Genomic DNA, 16,544 nt, shown 5'->3' with positions numbered 1-16,544 from the left:
TTGGAATATTGTTTGGATTTAGTTAAGTATTTTAATTTAGTTTAACAGGTTATGAAAGTAGGTTGATATATATAGAGTCCCTCCTTGTTGCCATTGCTTATTGCTGCTGCGTGGAGTTGCCGTTGTACGTGGCTTTGTTGTCTTTGTCGTCCTTCGAATCGTTCAGCCGTCGTATGTTGGCATCCCCGTAGCGCGGTGGCTGGTATCCCCCCGGACGCTGCTGGAACTCCTGGCTCTGACCCTGGGCCTGGGTCGTAGCATGCGCCTGCTGTGCACGTCCCTCGGGTCCAGGCGGCGGTGTCTGCACAGGTTGCTGTCCTGCAGCATCTTTTCCTGTTATCGGCGAGGGTGGCGGAGTGGTTGACTCTGTATCGGGTGCCTGCGGTTGCGGGTTGAGACCTGGCGCCGGAATGGAACGCATCGAGAACATTTCCATGTTGCGGCGAACGGCACTGCAGGACAGAGAGCAAAGGGTTGGTTACAAATGAATCCCTCAATCACACGATTCAGTACTCACGCATCTCCCTGGACCAGAACCACATTGGCACCACCGTCACGATTCGGCCAGCGAACGTTGGCCAGCATCACGGTGAACCTCTGCGACAGCGGACGCCATCCATTCTTGTGGATAAAATCGAATGCCTTGGCTGCCGGCGTAATCATGGCCCACAAGACCGTGGTGAGCATTGTCATCAAAGAGCCACCGGTACGCACCACGCGATTTACCTGCTCCTTGGTCAGCACTAGCACCACCGCATTGGGCACTAGATTCAGCTCCATCAGGGTCTTCACCTCATCCTCCGTTCGGAACTCCCGCCGGGGGTAGCTTGTGGCGAGAGTGAAGTCGCGCGTATCGGTCCCCGACAACAACTCATTTCTCACGTAGACGCGAACGGTGCCGAGCAGAGCGCCAGCTGGGAAGGACTTAGTGCGGTGAATACCACCAGGCAGACGGATCTGCAGACGCGTCTCATCCACGGAGGTAATGGACGAGTCGGTAGTGACGGCAGCTATCGAGGTCGCTGTGCTGTGGATGTCCTCTGCAATGAGGACGCGATGCGCCTGCTCCGCCCGATCGGCGGCGATTTGGGCGCGAATTCGGTCGCGAGTCTCCTGCTCCTCCTGTCGATTGCGACGAATGCGTTCCTTAGAAAAAAAAGGATTGTAAATTGAAAGATGCAAGAGATTGCGTTTCTCTGCATTTACCTGCATATTCTTAAGCTCCTGCTCCTTGGTGAGCGCCTGCTGGGCCTGATCCTGGGCCTCCCTTCCCTCGCGACGACGCCTTAGCTCGCTCTCCTTCTGTTGGCGTTGCTCCTGCTCCAATCGCTCCCGTCGCTTCTCCTCCAGAGTGTTCTGAACCTCAACCATACGCATCTCAGAGTCGGTTAGGTGTCGCTGTGTCGGCTCAGCCACTGCCGACAACAACGGCCCAGAAGGTAGCAGAGTGGGAAGAGAGGCAGCCGCTGCTGCAGCGGCGACTGCTGCTCTTTTCTCAGCCGCAGCGGCGGCAGATGTAGCAGCCTGAGAGGGACTCGAACTGGTTCCTTCTAAAGGGGGAATCTCTGCAGTGGCCGAAGTCTCAACGGGCGTTGACATCGAGGGCTCACACTTCTCAACAGGCGCAGAAGTCGTCGATGGCTTCTCGATGTTTCCTGTGGGGTCTGTGGATCCAGCAACTGGGGTCTCTGGATTTTTATCTGCAGTTGTAGTCGAAACGCTGAGTTTATCTGGGGCTTCTGTCGCACTGCTGTCTGGTGCCGGTGTCGAAGCAGTTGATTTGTTGACCAGACTGGTAGTATTCGACACTTCATCAGGATCGGGTTGCTCGGTTTTTGTATCTGTTTTGTCATCGGCTCCGGCAATGCGCCGTGGACTTATGCCTGGAGTGGCCGAGGAGCAGCTACTGCTTGTGGTGGGCAGCTGGTTCTCCTCCCTTTTGCCTGCCAGGACAAGGACTTTGTCGATTTTGGCTGCCAGTTCCTCGGCGCTGGCAATGATGCCAGTGGCCACGTCCAGTGGTGTTCCCGATTTGCCAATAAAGAATATCGAAGGAATGGGGACGACTTTGTCTAAGGGATTGGGGGAACAATGGTATGAGATCCGTGGAGGATTTGACCCAAATCTGTACTTACAGAGGGACATAAACTGTCCATAGGCTGTACTGTCGCCTGGGACCTTGATGGCCACAAAGTCCGAGCTCTCTAGACGGGAGCGCACTTGCTCATCGTCCACGAATCTCTCCAGCTTGCTGGACAGCTCGTTTTCACCTGCGGGGGAGTGCGAATTAATTATTGATTCCTGCAATGACGTGGTGCATATGGCATACCATACACATAACATAAGAGTGTGTGCAACAGGATTTTTTCTAATACCTTGTATGTAAACGACAAAGATGGCATTTTTGGATTTGGATTCCGCCACGGCCTCCGCTATGTTGCCCGAATGCCAGTTCATGTTGCTGCTTCTCTTGAGCCGCTGTATTTTGCCGAAAAAGTGTTACAGAAAATTTAGGCTGGTTTGTTTTTCCAGAAAACTGCTGACAGCTGACGATGACTATGTGTTATCGGTTCCGCTCGGCGCTAACTGCTGACCCTCAGAAATAGACCGAAATATACCGTTTGATTTTCAAAATATACCGATTTTGATATTCGATTTAAGACTACTAGCTAGTTACGACTTAAAACAACTGAAAACATAATTTTGAAGCCCTGGTGGTCGCCACTGATAGCCTCAGACCCTCAGCTGGAAATCTATTTTCTTTAGTTTTATTTGATTATACATGATGCATTGTGATAAGATCCGACTGATCTGGATCGTTTCATCTCTTCTGTCTGCCTTCCAGATGACCAGATGTCAGTTGAAAATATTTGTATATCCTTATTTCCGAGAAGATGCTTTATGTTTCCTACTGAAAAAAATGCATGACTTATGCGTAGACTTATATAAGATGCTGTGATTTCCCTCTATGGGGGCTTGTCTAGTCCTCTCCCCATTTCTATTCTATTCGTTGGCTGCGCCTGAAAACATAATACATTTGGAATTTCAATTGCTTCGCAATTAAATGGCAAATAATGCTCACCCTCATCGCCGAAGTCCGAGATTATGGAGCTGGCTGGTGTGACGGACATCTCGCTACGCTCCACATTTGGCAGACGTGCCACACGAACAATGCAACGCTTGGGCTTCAGCTGCAGAGCAAACGATCCCGTCGTGGTCAGCGGCTTTACGCGTAGACGCTCCAAATTAACGCGACACTTGCGGAGCTGGTACTCGACCATGTTTTCCTGGTCCATCTGCACATTGAAGTACGGATGCCGGGGTATCTTAATCACGACCTTCTTTATCTTTGGTGGCGTCATTTTTCACAGCGAACGAAAATTTTTCTGAAATAAAATGCAGCTTGTGCAGCAACAATCGGGGTGGGTTGTTCAGTGCTGCACAGTGTCAAATTCGAACTATGTATGTTCTGGCATCTTTACTACATATGTTCAATACTTCCCAGCACTAGTCACAAGTCTGCTTTGTTTTTTTTTGTGTGTCATTGTCAAAAAGTTTATAAAGAACGCATCCGCCTCATCCCCAATTGATCTTTACGCATCCAAATCCGATCGCTATGAGTGACGTCCAGACCTTGGTGGATATGGGCTTCCCCAGGGAGCGAGTGTGAGTGGCAGTTTCATCTGTGGTGCAGTTTTTCCTGTCTTGCCGGCAACCTGCAATTTTTCTTTTTTCTTGCTGGTTTTTTTTCAGGGAATACGCTCTGCAGGTGACCGGCAGCAAGGGTGTGGAGCCGGCCATGGAGTGGCTGCTGGCCCATATTGACGAGGAGATTCCATCCGCACGAGTCCGTGAAGCTGCAGGGACAGCAGCAGCACCCTCCGCCAGTTGCGACGAGTCGGCCGCAGCACCCAGCAGCAGTGGCGGAGGCGCTGACGAATCGACGGTGCCCAAGTCGTTAAAGTGCGACGACTGCGGCAAAGTGCTCAAAGATCATTCGGAAGTCGAATACCATGCTGCCAAGACTGGACACAGCAACTTCTCCGAGTCGACGGATGAGAAGAAGCCCCTCACCGAGGAGGAGAAGAAGGTCCAGCTGGCCGTGATCGAAGAAAAGCTCAAGCAGAAGCGCATCGAGCGCGAGGAGCGCGAAAAGGTGGATGCCCTAGAGCGCGAGAGGAATCGCATTCGATCGGGGAAAGACATGACAGAGGCCAAACGTCGCATGGAAGAGATCGAGATGAAGAAGATCGTGGATCAGCGCAAGCGCGAAAAAGAGGAGGAGAAGGTGGCCCGCGATCGGGTTCGTGCTCAAATTGAGGCCGACAAGGCCGCCCGCAAGGCCAGGTAGGGCTCTCCATTGCTTACTTCTTGAGAAGATTACATTCCAACACTTTGTCTATCCCAAAAGAGAAAATAAAGAAATACCCATCTCGGAGCCTGCTCCGTCCGTCAGCTCCACCACGGTCAGCTCTCCCACCACCGGCGTCAAGTCGCCGCCTCGTGACTACACTGAGACCCGCATCCAAGTGCGTCTGCAGGATGGCTCCACCCTCACTGAGACCTTCAACGTGAAGGAGCAACTGTCGGCAGTGCGCGTGTTCATCCAAGTGAAGACTGGCATCGAGACACCCTTCTCCCTGATGACCACATTTCCGCGCAAGCTCTTCGCCGAGGAGGACTACGAGAAGCCGCTGGAGGTGCTCGGCCTAGTGCCCTCCGCTGTCATCACCATGACCAAGACGACTGCGTAAGAAGCGTACCGCAGCGACAGCAACAACTAAAATATCTAACTCTATCAACGCCGCGCGATATTCCCCCCAACACAACACTTTAAGCGTACGATTTTATATTATAATACAACTAAAAGTAAAAGGAAACAAACACGGAAACTAAAGTTTCTCGGTACGTTTCGGTTAAAGGGCTACATGAAGGGCTGCACGTGGGTCTTGATCTTCTTCACGCTGCGCTCTGCCGGACGGATGGTCAGGTGCTGGCCAAAGATGGTGAAATACATGTTGCCCACTGCCAGCCCAAAGACGCACTCGCTCTTGGGCACGCTCCTCAGGCGATCGTCCTCGCCCAGCAGCTTTAGCACGTTCTTCGTGTCCATCACACATATGCCGGCCAGTCCCTCCAGCGTTTTGCACTTGGACTGGATCACCTGCAGCCTGGCGCCGTGCATATCGAGCTTGATCAACTGCTTGCTGAACTCCTCGTAGCGAGGCTCGTGAACCTCGGGCACCTGCTCGCCCTCCCGCAGGCCCAGGTGCTCGCGCACATAGCTCCGCCAAAGCTGGTGCAGGGGCAGGGCCTGCTCGTAGCGCATCTGGCGGGTGGGCAGCGTGTTGAGGCCCAGGCTGGTGTACTTGCAGCGGGACAGCGTGCTGGATTTGTGCGAGCGGCGCTTCCGCGAGTGCTGCTTCCGACTCTTAGCCCCCTCCAGCATGGTGATGTGATCGGGTATGATGTTCACGTTACAGCGGTGGTGGGGTACCACCAAGTCGGTGATATATTCCTGTAGAGGCTCCATTTCAGTAAATCGAAAAAATTTAAACAAATTTAAATAAGAAATTACTAAGTGAAAGATCTGGTTCAAAAAGTTCCTTTGAGAACTGAACAATTGCAGATTTGGGACGTATGGAACCAGTTAATAATTACGGAATGTGAACAGAGTTCACACTTATGTTTTATGCTTTGGCCGTTTTTGTTTGAACTCTATTATGTCAACCATCCAATATTTATTTTTCCAAATATTAAGACACATTTCAAATGGACCGCCAAACTCAATTTAGCGCACCAAAAATACTGACATTTTTCGCTCTCAATTCGTGGAGAGTGCTCTCTTTTCAGTGGAGAATAGAGTGTTTTTGTGGAGACTTTCCCCTCATTTTCGTGGTGTGGCATCATGCTGCTGAAATTTTTCCCATTCAGCAACATGGGGAAATCAATTAGCAGCATTGCTGTGCAACTTTGATACGGAATGAGCAACAATCTGCATACCTTGGGAAAATGGATATTATGGACTTGAGATATTGTTTGTAATTTCAGGCTCCAATTAATGCAGAAACTACTCAGTCTCTGTTGTAAAGATTTTAACAAAGTTTTTCAGCTCACGACTACCAATAATAGGTATCAGAACCGGGATAAATGTATTTATAACACACAAACATGTGCATTAACATGTAAAAAACATGTCAATCTAGGATAAAATCATAAATAATGTTTCAATGGAGCTTGGAACAAAACATTTAACACCAATTAAAAGAAATAAGGTATACAAAAGTACATACGCATAGAAGATACTTGGTTGACCAGCAACACTGACGTCACATTTAGTCAACATTTACGTTTTATGCTTTGGCCGCTTTTGTTTGAACCTTAATATGTAAACAATCCAATGAAAAAGAGTTCTAAAAACTAACCAATCCTGAACAAAATTTATGTATCTATCGGATAAAATTATTTGTTTACGGCTGAGAGGGCCAACTATCTAGTAATATTAAACCGAATATCAAAATCGAGGAATATCAACTTGCCCGTCAGTATATTTACGGTATATTTTCATAATGACAAGGTATATTACGGTATATTTTTGAGGGTCAGGCGGTATATTTCATAATTATAGCCGCGGTCACACTGGTATTTGTATCTGCAACAATAAATCTGTTGACTAAACTACGGTAAAAAGACGGGATCGGGAAAAAGTTGGAGCGCCGCTGCAAACACAAAATGCAATAAAATAAATGCTACAATACAGCGGCTCCACGCCTCGTGTGATAACAAAGATAATGCAATATTAAAAGAGCCAGGGAAACGTGACCCAGGCAATTGTTTGTTTGCCTACTACATATATACGAGTATATATATATAATATATATATAGATATATGCATGTGCCAATGTGTGTGAGTGTGAGTCGCAGCAATCGTAGTAAATAGTATTCGTATCCGCCTCTGCGCTGCAATAGTCACCGTCGCGTTTTTGTGTGTGTCGCCTGCTGCAACAATAATTACAACAAAAATTTCCAATTACGGTTAGGCCTCTCTTCTATTTTACCTTGTTATAGCCAAATCTCTCACACACACAGCGTGCTTTCCCCACCTGCGCCCCTTTCCTAGCCGCACACTCGCACACACGGAAGAGTCGCCGCAGTCGGCATCAACAAAAAACCGCTGTCGACGTCTCTGTCGCCGTGCAGTAAATGTGCATATTTTAAGGTAATTCAAAAAGAGAAGCTATCCCAAACAATGTTTAATTAGCCAGAAAAACTATTTCCTTAGGCCTGGGAACTTTACTTGAGCTTTTTCTTTTGTTTCTTGGCCTTAATTGAGTGATTTTGTGTGTGTGTCTTCTGGCGTCGGCAGCACATAACTGTCAAGTGCGGGAGATGAGAGAGACTCTCAATTAATGTTTGCTCAAATTTAAAATAAAATGTTTAAATTATTGGGGATGTGAGAAGGGCTCCCCTTGGCTAGTTCACTCTACGCGTTTTGAGCGCGTTTTTGCAGACACGCGCAGGGCAGAGCAGACCCAGAACACACGAAAAACTCACTCACGCGCACACACACTTACAATGTAATATACGGACGCGCCCCGGCAGCCCAGCCAGGCAGCAAGCAGCTAAAGGCACTTTTTCGCTCTCTCCCGTTTTTGCCACCAAAAACCAAATCCAAAACAAAAGAAAAGCCAATTAAAGGAATTTCAAATTTCCTCTTCTCAGATGGAAATTTTGTAAGCTTTGGATCTCGAAGCTGTAGGCTATACCTCCTTTCTTGCTTATCAATTCCCTAAGTCTCTTTTCTCTCTTTCTCTCTCTGCCCTCTTTACAGTTGCCAAAATGTCCTCAACTCTCATATAAATAATCTATACAGAAAAAGTGTGACAAAGAAAACGTGAACAGCGATAGAAAAAAGGAAAGCGAGGAAAGAAAGGAAAAAAAAACAAATGGCTCACAATTGAATGGCGGCCATCGTGGCCCCCAGCGGCATCCATTAAGCAATCAACACCATTTCTCCTACATCAAATCATCAGCCACCACCACCATTACTACGGACACCACCTTAGACACCGCAACGCCACTCGCCACTGCCAGCACACACCACTCCACACTTCACTGAGCTCCATCTGCCTCCAGCAACGGCAACAGCAACCGTAACCAGAATCGGAATCAGAATCAGCGACACTGCGAGTGCAGCTGCTCAAATTATTTAAACCACTCTCCGCCGTAGTCCATCAATGAGCGTTTCGATGTCACTGGTACAGGGTGGTGCTGCCGGTGGTGCGCCACAGGGCGCCAGCGCAATATTGGCCGCAGCGGCCCCCTATTACCAGCCGCCAGCTGTGCCGCAGGATGTCCAGCCGGATCGTCCCATCGGCTATGGTGCATTCGGAGTAGTATGGTAAGTGGATTCTAAAACTCCATTATATTACGTTTTTTTAATTTGTTCATACGCTGCCATAGGAACGATCTTTGTGTCTCTTCAATTTGGGATTCATTGTTTTCTACTACCGGGGGTCTCCGGGGTTCAGTAACCTTCTCTGCTGCTGCTGCTTTGGCCTTCCTTTGATTTTGTAACCCTTTTGATTGTTTTTCCCTTGTTGTTGTTGCTGCTGTTTTGTGCAGGGGCAATGTCAACAGAAACATCAACAGTACTGTAGTACTCCTGTATGTCCTTCGTCATTTTGTGCATTTTGTGCAATTTTTACAGCTTTGGTCGTCGAGCCGGTACCTGAGGGTGGATTTTTCCATAAATTTCGTACCCTGTCTGTCTCTGTCTCTCCATTTCTTCCTTTATCCGTTATCCACTCTGGTCCTATCTCTTCTCTTCTTTTCTCTCCTCCCTGTTTGGGTTCGTTTGCTTTCATTTGCATTTTTGTGCAGAGATTAAATAAATTTGTACATTAATTGTTGCTTAAATTGAGGTTACATGTAGCGGCAATATTTCTGGTCTCAAGTGAAAATTGGCAACGTTGCACCGCTTTTTCAAAATTTCATTCACGTGTAAAACGTCATTTCCGGAAATATAATCAAAACGAACGCAAAGTGGCGGAGGCCTAACAAGAGGATGTCTACGTGGGGGGAAAGGGGGCAGGGGAAGCCAGTAAAAAACTAGCACACCTTGAGTGCAGAAGGTGGCTGGGAGGGGGTAGGTGTTTGCACAAAGAAGATCCACAAGTGGAGGAGCGAGCCCTCAAAAGAAGCGAAAAACAAAAACAAGTCGCAAGAAAAAGGCAAGAAGGGAAGAGAAGCGAGAAGAAAAAGCCAGCCAGCCCCTCTTACCGCTTAGCCCCGCTGGTTCCAATTCCCTGGTCCGAAAGTCCGGAGGAACCCGCAGAATGAAGTCGTTGACGTTGGATTGAGAGAAGCAATCATCAACGATGAACGTACGGACGGTATGCGCTCGTCCAAAGACTCGCTAAACAGAACAATATTAAAACACACACAGAAAGACGCTGTCATAGAAAAGGGAAGGGAATAGAGAAATAGGAATAGTAGTAATCACCTGGTTGTACTCCCCTCTGATCTGCTGGGTCCACAGTGGAATGCAATCAACCGTTAAATTTAAGTGCCAAATGTCGAAAATTCAAACCTTGTTCCACAGATGAAATGCAATGCTGTCCACGAGGCCTACGCCTAGGGCTTGGTTTTTGCCTTTTATTTGTGTTTATGGTTCCTTTTGGGCTGGGAATGAGGAGTGACAGTGGGAGACAGACCGAAAAGCAGGTGAAGCTTGGTCCGCAGATGCGGAAGGAAGTGCCCTCCTTTCGGCAGGTTTGGGTAGGGAGGGGCGTTAGGCCCACAAAGGTTGCGTGAATCGTGAGTAGTTAAGTAGTTCTCTTGTTTTCGACTGAAGTTTGGCAACGGGGCGAAGTTAAAATGGAAAACTTTTTGGTGTTAGAAAAGCGGCTTATAAAAGTTTGAGACGTCTCTCTCTTGTTGCAATACTACGATTGGGAGTTTCTGAAGTTTCGATTAAAAGAAGTTCTCAAACATGAAGTTTGGCATTCGATTGAGACCTTTACCCATTCCAATTTCAAATTTGAGGATTATCATACCCTTAAAAACGTGAAATACTCCCTGCTTTCGTTCCCTGAATGAACAGCACAGAATGAATGAAATGCCACATTGGAACCCTTTTAAGATGTGCTTTTAATGCTCGTAAAACCTCGAAATCGATGCCTTATGTTAGATTACTCAATTTATAATTTGATTCCGAGAAATGGCACTCGAAATAAATAAGAAAGCAAGAACAAGCAATATTTAACCAATTAATCCTAGGCGCAAAGTTCTACGAATTTCATTTCTCCCAATGCACCAGCACACAACAGATAGAAAGATACAGATACACAGGCCCAAAGAGTCAAGTAACAGAAAGGAATTATAGATATATAGACATTTATATGTACATGTGTGTGTTGGACATGGACAGTCGAGTCGCCTTCTCGCAACAAGAAGAAATATGTGCTATAAGGTATCCCAAGACGAGCGAAGATCTCTTTGGAGTTTACTTTAAACTACCTGCAACTGGTTTCAGAAGAAGCGGCAGAAGCAGAGGGAAACGGACAGAGAGACCAGAAACGGGCGGACACACGGCAGACAGACCAGACACCAGACGGACGAGCGGACAGTGGAGCGACAAACGACCAGCGACCGATGGAAAAAAGACAGTGTAAACCTTTTGGCTGCATTCAAACTTGCTTCCTGCACGATTTGTGGCCTAAGACCTGCAGAACTGCAGACCTGAACCTGGCCTCCGTAACTGCGTCTGGAGTTTGGGTCTGGTCTGGGGATCTGGTCACTGAGCCGCACAGCCTTTTGGGCAAGGTGTCGTGGCAATTCACAGCCGCAGTCTCGGAAGAAGATTTGGTATAGGCTCTCATTCACTCACTCACCTTTTAGCCAAGCATTGATTTTGTTTCTATTATTTTTGGGCTTCATTCTGTTTCTAGCCTGTCGCAAAGGTTATTGAAACAATCTTTAATGGCAGCCGCGAGACCGTGGAATGAAGGGTAGTAGCATACGTTTCCAGTAATTTTCTACAAAGTTAACTTGATTACATAAGGAAACGAAAGAGATGGTTTAAATAGCATTTCCTGCACTGAAAATAGTGCAAACCTCTTTAGAATTATTGATACATTTTTTTAAGGGTATTTTATGCGGCGACTTACAAGAGTGTTTGGTCCGTCTGTCTGCCTCTGTTTTTTTTTGTATTTTGATCGGGGCGCAAATCTTTTCCTAATCTCAAACGCAACGCAGCAGAGTGCCAGGCAGACTCCTGAGTCCCGCATAAAATAATTTTGCCAACCACCGAAAAAAAAATATTTTGGAAACAAAAACAGTGCAAGAGGAGAATAGTTCTTTACATTCCCATTCCATTCGATCAATACATCCATCCACTATTTCTGGTGGAACGAAGGCACAGCTGCTGATGCTGTTATTCCACCGGGGGTTTGCTCTGAACTTCTCTTCTGTTCCTCTTTTCCTCTGCGATTTCTGATAATGGTGGTGTTTGGTGGTTGAACAATCTTCGCTCTGTTTTTAGAGTATTTTCTGTCTGGCACTAAAACACACACGCAGACACTGCCCCGCTTACAGGATATGGATTCTGTTTTGTCGGTCCGTATCCCGCATATGTTTTTTCTCCTCCCCTCTCCTCTCCACTGCGGTTCGTTTCGCTACCCTGGGACCCAGGGACTGCATCATCATCCCGAACCCGAAAGCCGAACCCTGAACCCGAACCTGATCTCCATCCCTCTAGTTTTCGCTCAGTTGCAGCAACGGACAAAGTTTTTCCAGAACATTTTCAACGTTATCCTTCTGCAGCAAAGGGAAGCCATTTTCATATGCGAACAGAAGTGAGCGAGGGCAGAGATGGGAGAGAGGGAGAGCGGTGTGTGTTTGACTTTGAAAGTGTTTGAATAATTATCCTGTTTTTTCTGCAATTCGTACACGTTCGTGCACTACGTGTAGTGCGATGGGATTTCTATTCTCCCATTGATTGGAGGAGGAGGGGGAGAGCAGGGCAAAGGGCCAGCAATTGGCTTATGAGTTTTTCATCGTTTTTCCTTAAACTTCCTTCCATACATATGCATGTATGTACATATGTACACATGTATATGTTTCAGTGGTTGGGGGTGGAAATTTAGAAACCAGTTTTCCGGTTTTTATATTTTTTTTAAATTTGTCAAGAGTTCAAGTTTTGGATAATTTATGGTTGCAATTTGACAAAAGCGTTTTTATTGGGGGTGAAACAAAGCTGTGCGTCTGTGTGGCATTCCTAATAGTTGGAGGGAAATTTTTTCTTTTTCTTGGTTTAGGTCAGTCTTTCATGGTCATTTCGCTTATAGCCAATGCTCTCATTGAAGTCGTTTTCAACACAATCTTTTTGCTTGTTCGAATCTCTTTTTTTCTTATTGTGATGGAAATGTGGCAACGTTGCTTTCTTTGTTGCTCAACACCGGCAACATGTCTCTCTCTGACACGCACATAGGTCCTGCCGCTGTTTCCTTCAGGTATTTATATATTTTTTTCCTCTTTTAGTTGTTGTAAGGAGACTTATCCCTAGATTTCGGGGCGGTGGCATGGTGGGAGGTAGGAGACAAAAGGAGTGAATTACGCACGAAATTTTGTCTACAACTTTATTTCGTCCTCCGCCAAATACGAAAGATACAGTAGATATATGTAGATACATATGTACATACATATGTTTATGCGTGTGGCGGCTGCTCTTCTGCTGCGGCATGTGTGGGTGGCATGGCCAGCAGCTTAGTTCACTTAAATTGCTGCTGCTGCTGCTACGGTTTAAGCTGTGGAGTGCAACTTTGTCTTTGAAGTTTATTTTATGTCCCTCTATGTGGCACTCGTCCCTGCCACCCGCTCCGGAGGTTCCCTCTCTCTCTCTCTTTTTAAGGCTTTCATGGTATCATGTAACAAAGTGTGGCAGTGGCAAATGGTATGAGGAGGGGCGCGGGGAGAGTCCTCTGCAGGAATAATGTCTGGAGCACCACCAAGGCACCTCCACCTTCTCCACACACATACATATGTACATACATATGTATGCGACTGTATCTTTTTCTAACTATGCTCGTGTGTGTGTTGAAATAATTTTCACTTGTCCAGAGGAGAACCCTAGGACACCCTCAGCCCACCCCCATATTTGGTCTTCAAGCAGGTAGTAGCCCTTTTTTTCCACTCTTCTCCCCCTTCCTATAACTGTGTGTGCGTGTATGTGGGCGCCAAATAAATCATCGTGTGTGTTGGGCAACAGAAACACAGAACTCTAGAACTATTCCACTCCTCCTCTTCTGCCGCTGCTGCTGCTTCTACTGCTGCTCCACTGCTCGTAAGTGCATTGGAAATCTGAAATATCCAAGCACTCGGACAGCCATGGGTATGGTATACAGAAGGGTGCGGCATGAGGCGGTGGTCAATTCTACCTGAACTCGAACCCGCGAACCTAATGAAGCCACTACACGGGTGAACAGTCACTCCCCTGGAGGGAAGAAGAGGAGAATGTAGGTTAGACCCAGTCACAAGGGCGGAGAGGAGAAACTAATTAAGTTTCGCCTCAAACCCAAGACAATTTTCCTTGCGGGGGCAGACAAACCAGAAATAAAAGACAGAAAGTGTGGCAGAATTTATGCATTTGCGAGGGGAAAATAAAATAAGGTAAAGAAATAACTCAATAAAGAGAAGTAAATACAAAAGAAGAGAGGCTTAGAGAAAAGGGGGAAAAAAAGAAAAGGAATCTAACAGAAAAAATTATCATGTTCATTGGAGATTTATCTCCGATTCTCTTTCCCTTTTTTGAGATTCCTGTAGATTTTCGTGCTCTAATTAGAGGTAGAAATCTCTATCCACAACTGACACTCGAACTTCTTTTAAGATCGGACACTGACAGGAGGACCTCCGCCATGTCATAGGAAGATTTCCCTCCCAGCTCTAGCTCTGTTTCCCATATCTGCTCGTTTGCTGCTTCTCATTTTCTATGGATGTGGAAAACTCGAACTCTCTCGCATTATTTAGCACAATGGAAAAGCAAACGCTTTTCTTCTTTCTGGCACGACGGCACAAGTCACTCAGCCGCAACGAGAAAATCGTGCGAGCTGTTAAATGTGTGGCTGCCACCAAAGGCTGGTGGCTCGCAGCTCCTCTTGCAGCTGCAACATCGGAGAAGCATCAGCAGAAGCGACTGTAACTTACGGCCATTGTCTGGACCCTGTCTTTTACTGTTACTGCCTCTTCTCCCACTTGTGTTGCTGTTTCTGGTGCCTCTTCTGTTCCCACTGCCTCTGCTGCTGCTGCTGTTTATGCTGAATGAAGTTTAACACAAAGCAGAAAAGGTACGCGGGTTGCACTGAATTTGCTATGCTCTTTTTCTTACGAATAGGTGGATCATTCTATATATAGCATGCAAATTACTAAACGTATGTACATAAATCCTTAATATTCCCTGTGCTTATGCGCAACCTTCTCCTCTGATTCATGGTATCCTCTTCTTTTGGTGAAGGGTATAACGAAGAGTCTCCTTCTTCATGGGGCAGCAGGCAAAAGTTGCAACTGTAAAATGTCTGCGGGTTCTCATCGTCTAAAGAGGGGTAGCCACGGCAGTGTCAAAGAGGGGGACAGCGAGTCAAAGAGCGAGGCCTATATGCAATCTTTTGTTGCAAAACTTTTGACAGCACATTTTGCCACCCTTGTTTTGATTTGTAACTGCAGGGTAAGGCTACCCCTCCCATCCCTATCAGGCCTCTGCCACCCTTCAATCCCCTGTGTGACATGTAGACACCATTTGCTGAGGCAGTGCTCTCCCGTGATTTGTAAAGCATTAATGTATCTGCATCTGTTGGTGTGAATTAATAATTGTTGGTCCGAACCAATTATTCGAACCTATCCATGCTGCCACACAATTGTGTAACTCTCTTCTCTTAATACCCGCACATTCACATTGAAAGGGGGAGGGGATAAGCTTAACATATTTTCTTAACCCCAATAATGCCACTCAATCAGAGTTTTTGCTGCAGTGCCTGCCGCGGCATGAAATTCCATACTGAATGGAGCCGCGTTTTGGTTGCTGCATCATCATCATCCGCATGCCACCCCATGCCACATGGATAATCGTGTGTGTGCGCTTGCCACTAAACGCTTTTGACATTTCAATTAAAATTCTTCAAAAAGTCTAACGCGGCAGCGGCACAGGCTACAAGCTCCCAGCTCACTGCTCCGGCGGTAATTGCTGAGAGAATGCCTCTGAGAAGACGGTCCGGTCCTTCTATACCTCTGCATCTCCCTGCCACAAAACTCCGAATGTAATACTATTCAAAAATGGTGCCATGGCGCCAAACGGAGAGGAGCAGACTCTTCTTCTCCATCTCCTGTGACCACCCTGGTCCACTTTCACTCTCCTCTTTCCTACAAAATGGGAGTGGACCACTTCTACCACTTGGAAATATTTCCTATTCTTTATTGCTGCCTTTGCTGCAGATTCTGTTGCAGATTGCAGATTGTTGCAGATCATTTCCTCACTCCATCTCTGTGGCACTGCCACTTTCTAATATCTTTTGACCAATGAGCAAATTTGCAAATATAGGTAGGTATCCCATAGTCGTATCCACTCCACTATATATGCGGGGAGTTGAGGCTGCTATGCAATTTTCATGGAGATTTGTCCTTGCCACACGCCCATAAAAGGTAGATACGCACCTGATCTGATCTGTCATTTGCCTTACGCCCCCCACCTATTGCTATCTCTCACTGTCTCTCTCTCTCTCTGTCTGTCTCCGTGTTTGGATTTTATATTATTTTCTGTATTTTTTTCATATTTCATGTGAGTCACGGCTTGTGCTGTCATTCCGTCATTATTGATGTATGATCTTGATATCTGTACGGAACATACGGAACACGTTGAAAACAACAAAAGGTTGTTATTCCTCTCTGTCTCTCTCCTCTGTGCCTCTTTCTGCCACCCCCTTTTGTTCATCTCCTGGGTGCAACAAAAGCTTTGTGTGTATACCTTGGCACCGAGCCGTCAATGCGTCACAGAATTTTCAGGGGGAGCAGACTTTTCATCAGCAGAATGAGAGTTCACGTGACGAAGGGAAAGGCAGAGGAACATGAGGAAATGGAACAAGAAAAGGCAGTGAAAAATACTCCTTGGAATGAGGGGCACAGGAGAAAAGGGACAGAAGAATAAGTCAGACCGTCAGAAGAATGAACATCAGAAAAGGATTCTATAGAAAGGAAACTAAGAACATTGGAAGCGAAAGAGATCGGAGGGCTGAGTAAGGAACCCTTGGCAAAGTTTCTCCCATTCTTCCGTCTTCTTCTCATTATGTGTTTCTATTTCCCTGGGTTCCTTCCTTCGTTCCTTCATAGGGCATGAAATGGGAAAATCGAACAAAAAATAAATTTGAGAAAGAAAATGGGAATCAGCGGAGAAGGAGAGAGGTGAGCCTGGAGAAGAAAAATAGTTCACATAACGATTCGACTCGTCGTAGCTTTTTGTCTTCTGGAAATTCTGCAACAAAGTGTAGTCCAACTCA

The 16,544-nt window shown here is 46.5% G+C and overlaps 5 protein-coding genes across 8 annotated transcripts in view; 2 read left to right on the top strand and 3 right to left on the bottom strand.

Moving 5' to 3' along the window:
• Positions 1-11: 11 nt before the first annotated feature.
• Positions 12-2,654, bottom strand: LOC111073629 (UBX domain-containing protein 4). The gene is made up of 5 exons (XM_022366024.2): positions 2,376-2,654; positions 2,136-2,270; positions 1,207-2,072; positions 518-1,146; positions 12-452 (listed from the first exon to the last, which is right to left on the bottom strand). The coding sequence occupies exons 1-5, from the start codon at positions 2,455-2,457 to the stop codon at positions 98-100; spliced, it is 2,067 nt and encodes a 688-aa protein (XP_022221716.1). The 5' UTR covers positions 2,458-2,654; the 3' UTR covers positions 12-97.
• Positions 2,655-2,754: 100 nt separating this feature from the next.
• Positions 2,755-3,457, bottom strand: LOC111073634. Its single transcript, XM_022366031.2, has 2 exons — positions 3,083-3,457; positions 2,755-3,020 (listed from the first exon to the last, which is right to left on the bottom strand). The coding sequence occupies exons 1-2, from the start codon at positions 3,360-3,362 to the stop codon at positions 3,004-3,006; spliced, it is 297 nt and encodes a 98-aa protein (XP_022221723.1). The 5' UTR covers positions 3,363-3,457; the 3' UTR covers positions 2,755-3,003.
• Positions 3,458-3,501: 44 nt separating this feature from the next.
• LOC111081917 (UBX domain-containing protein 1-B) lies at positions 3,502-4,892 on the top strand. The gene is made up of 3 exons (XM_022378077.2): positions 3,502-3,666; positions 3,754-4,347; positions 4,412-4,892. Exons 1-3 carry the CDS (start codon positions 3,617-3,619, stop codon positions 4,752-4,754), a joined length of 987 nt encoding a protein of 328 aa, XP_022233769.1. The 5' UTR covers positions 3,502-3,616; the 3' UTR covers positions 4,755-4,892.
• Positions 4,841-5,650, bottom strand: LOC111073632 (ribonuclease P protein subunit p29). Of its 2 annotated transcripts, XM_022366030.1 has the most exons (2): positions 5,579-5,650; positions 4,841-5,518 (listed from the first exon to the last, which is right to left on the bottom strand). In XM_022366030.1, exon 2 carries the CDS (start codon positions 5,447-5,449, stop codon positions 4,925-4,927), a length of 525 nt encoding a protein of 174 aa, XP_022221722.1. In that variant the 5' UTR covers positions 5,450-5,518; positions 5,579-5,650; the 3' UTR covers positions 4,841-4,924. The 2 variants fall into 2 exon arrangements, with proteins under 2 accessions (XP_022221722.1, XP_022221721.1); XM_022366029.2 differs by having other exon boundaries at positions 4,841-5,608.
• A 1,016-nt stretch (positions 5,651-6,666) lies between these two features.
• Positions 6,667-16,544, top strand: part of LOC111073651 (serine/threonine-protein kinase NLK) — a 68,279-nt gene continuing 58,401 nt past the window's right edge. For 2 of the 3 annotated variants that reach the window (XM_022366071.2, XM_041593946.1), the window contains exons 1-2: positions 6,891-7,219; positions 7,832-8,401. In XM_022366071.2, coding sequence (XP_022221763.1) covers positions 8,238-8,401 — 164 coding nt within the window. In that variant the 5' untranslated portion in view covers positions 6,891-7,219; positions 7,832-8,237. Of the gene's footprint in view, positions 6,684-6,890; positions 7,220-7,831; positions 8,402-16,544 lie in introns of those variants that run through there. The other variant, XM_022366072.2, reaches the window with a different exon arrangement.

The sequence above is a fragment of the Drosophila obscura genome, unplaced genomic scaffold (genome assembly GCF_018151105.1).
Source record: "Drosophila obscura isolate BZ-5 IFL unplaced genomic scaffold, ASM1815110v1 contig_200, whole genome shotgun sequence".
NCBI classification, from domain to species: domain Eukaryota; kingdom Metazoa; phylum Arthropoda; class Insecta; order Diptera; family Drosophilidae; genus Drosophila; species Drosophila obscura.
The sequence above is the reverse complement of the archived record's forward strand: the minus strand, read 5'-3'. Positions and strand labels throughout refer to the sequence as shown.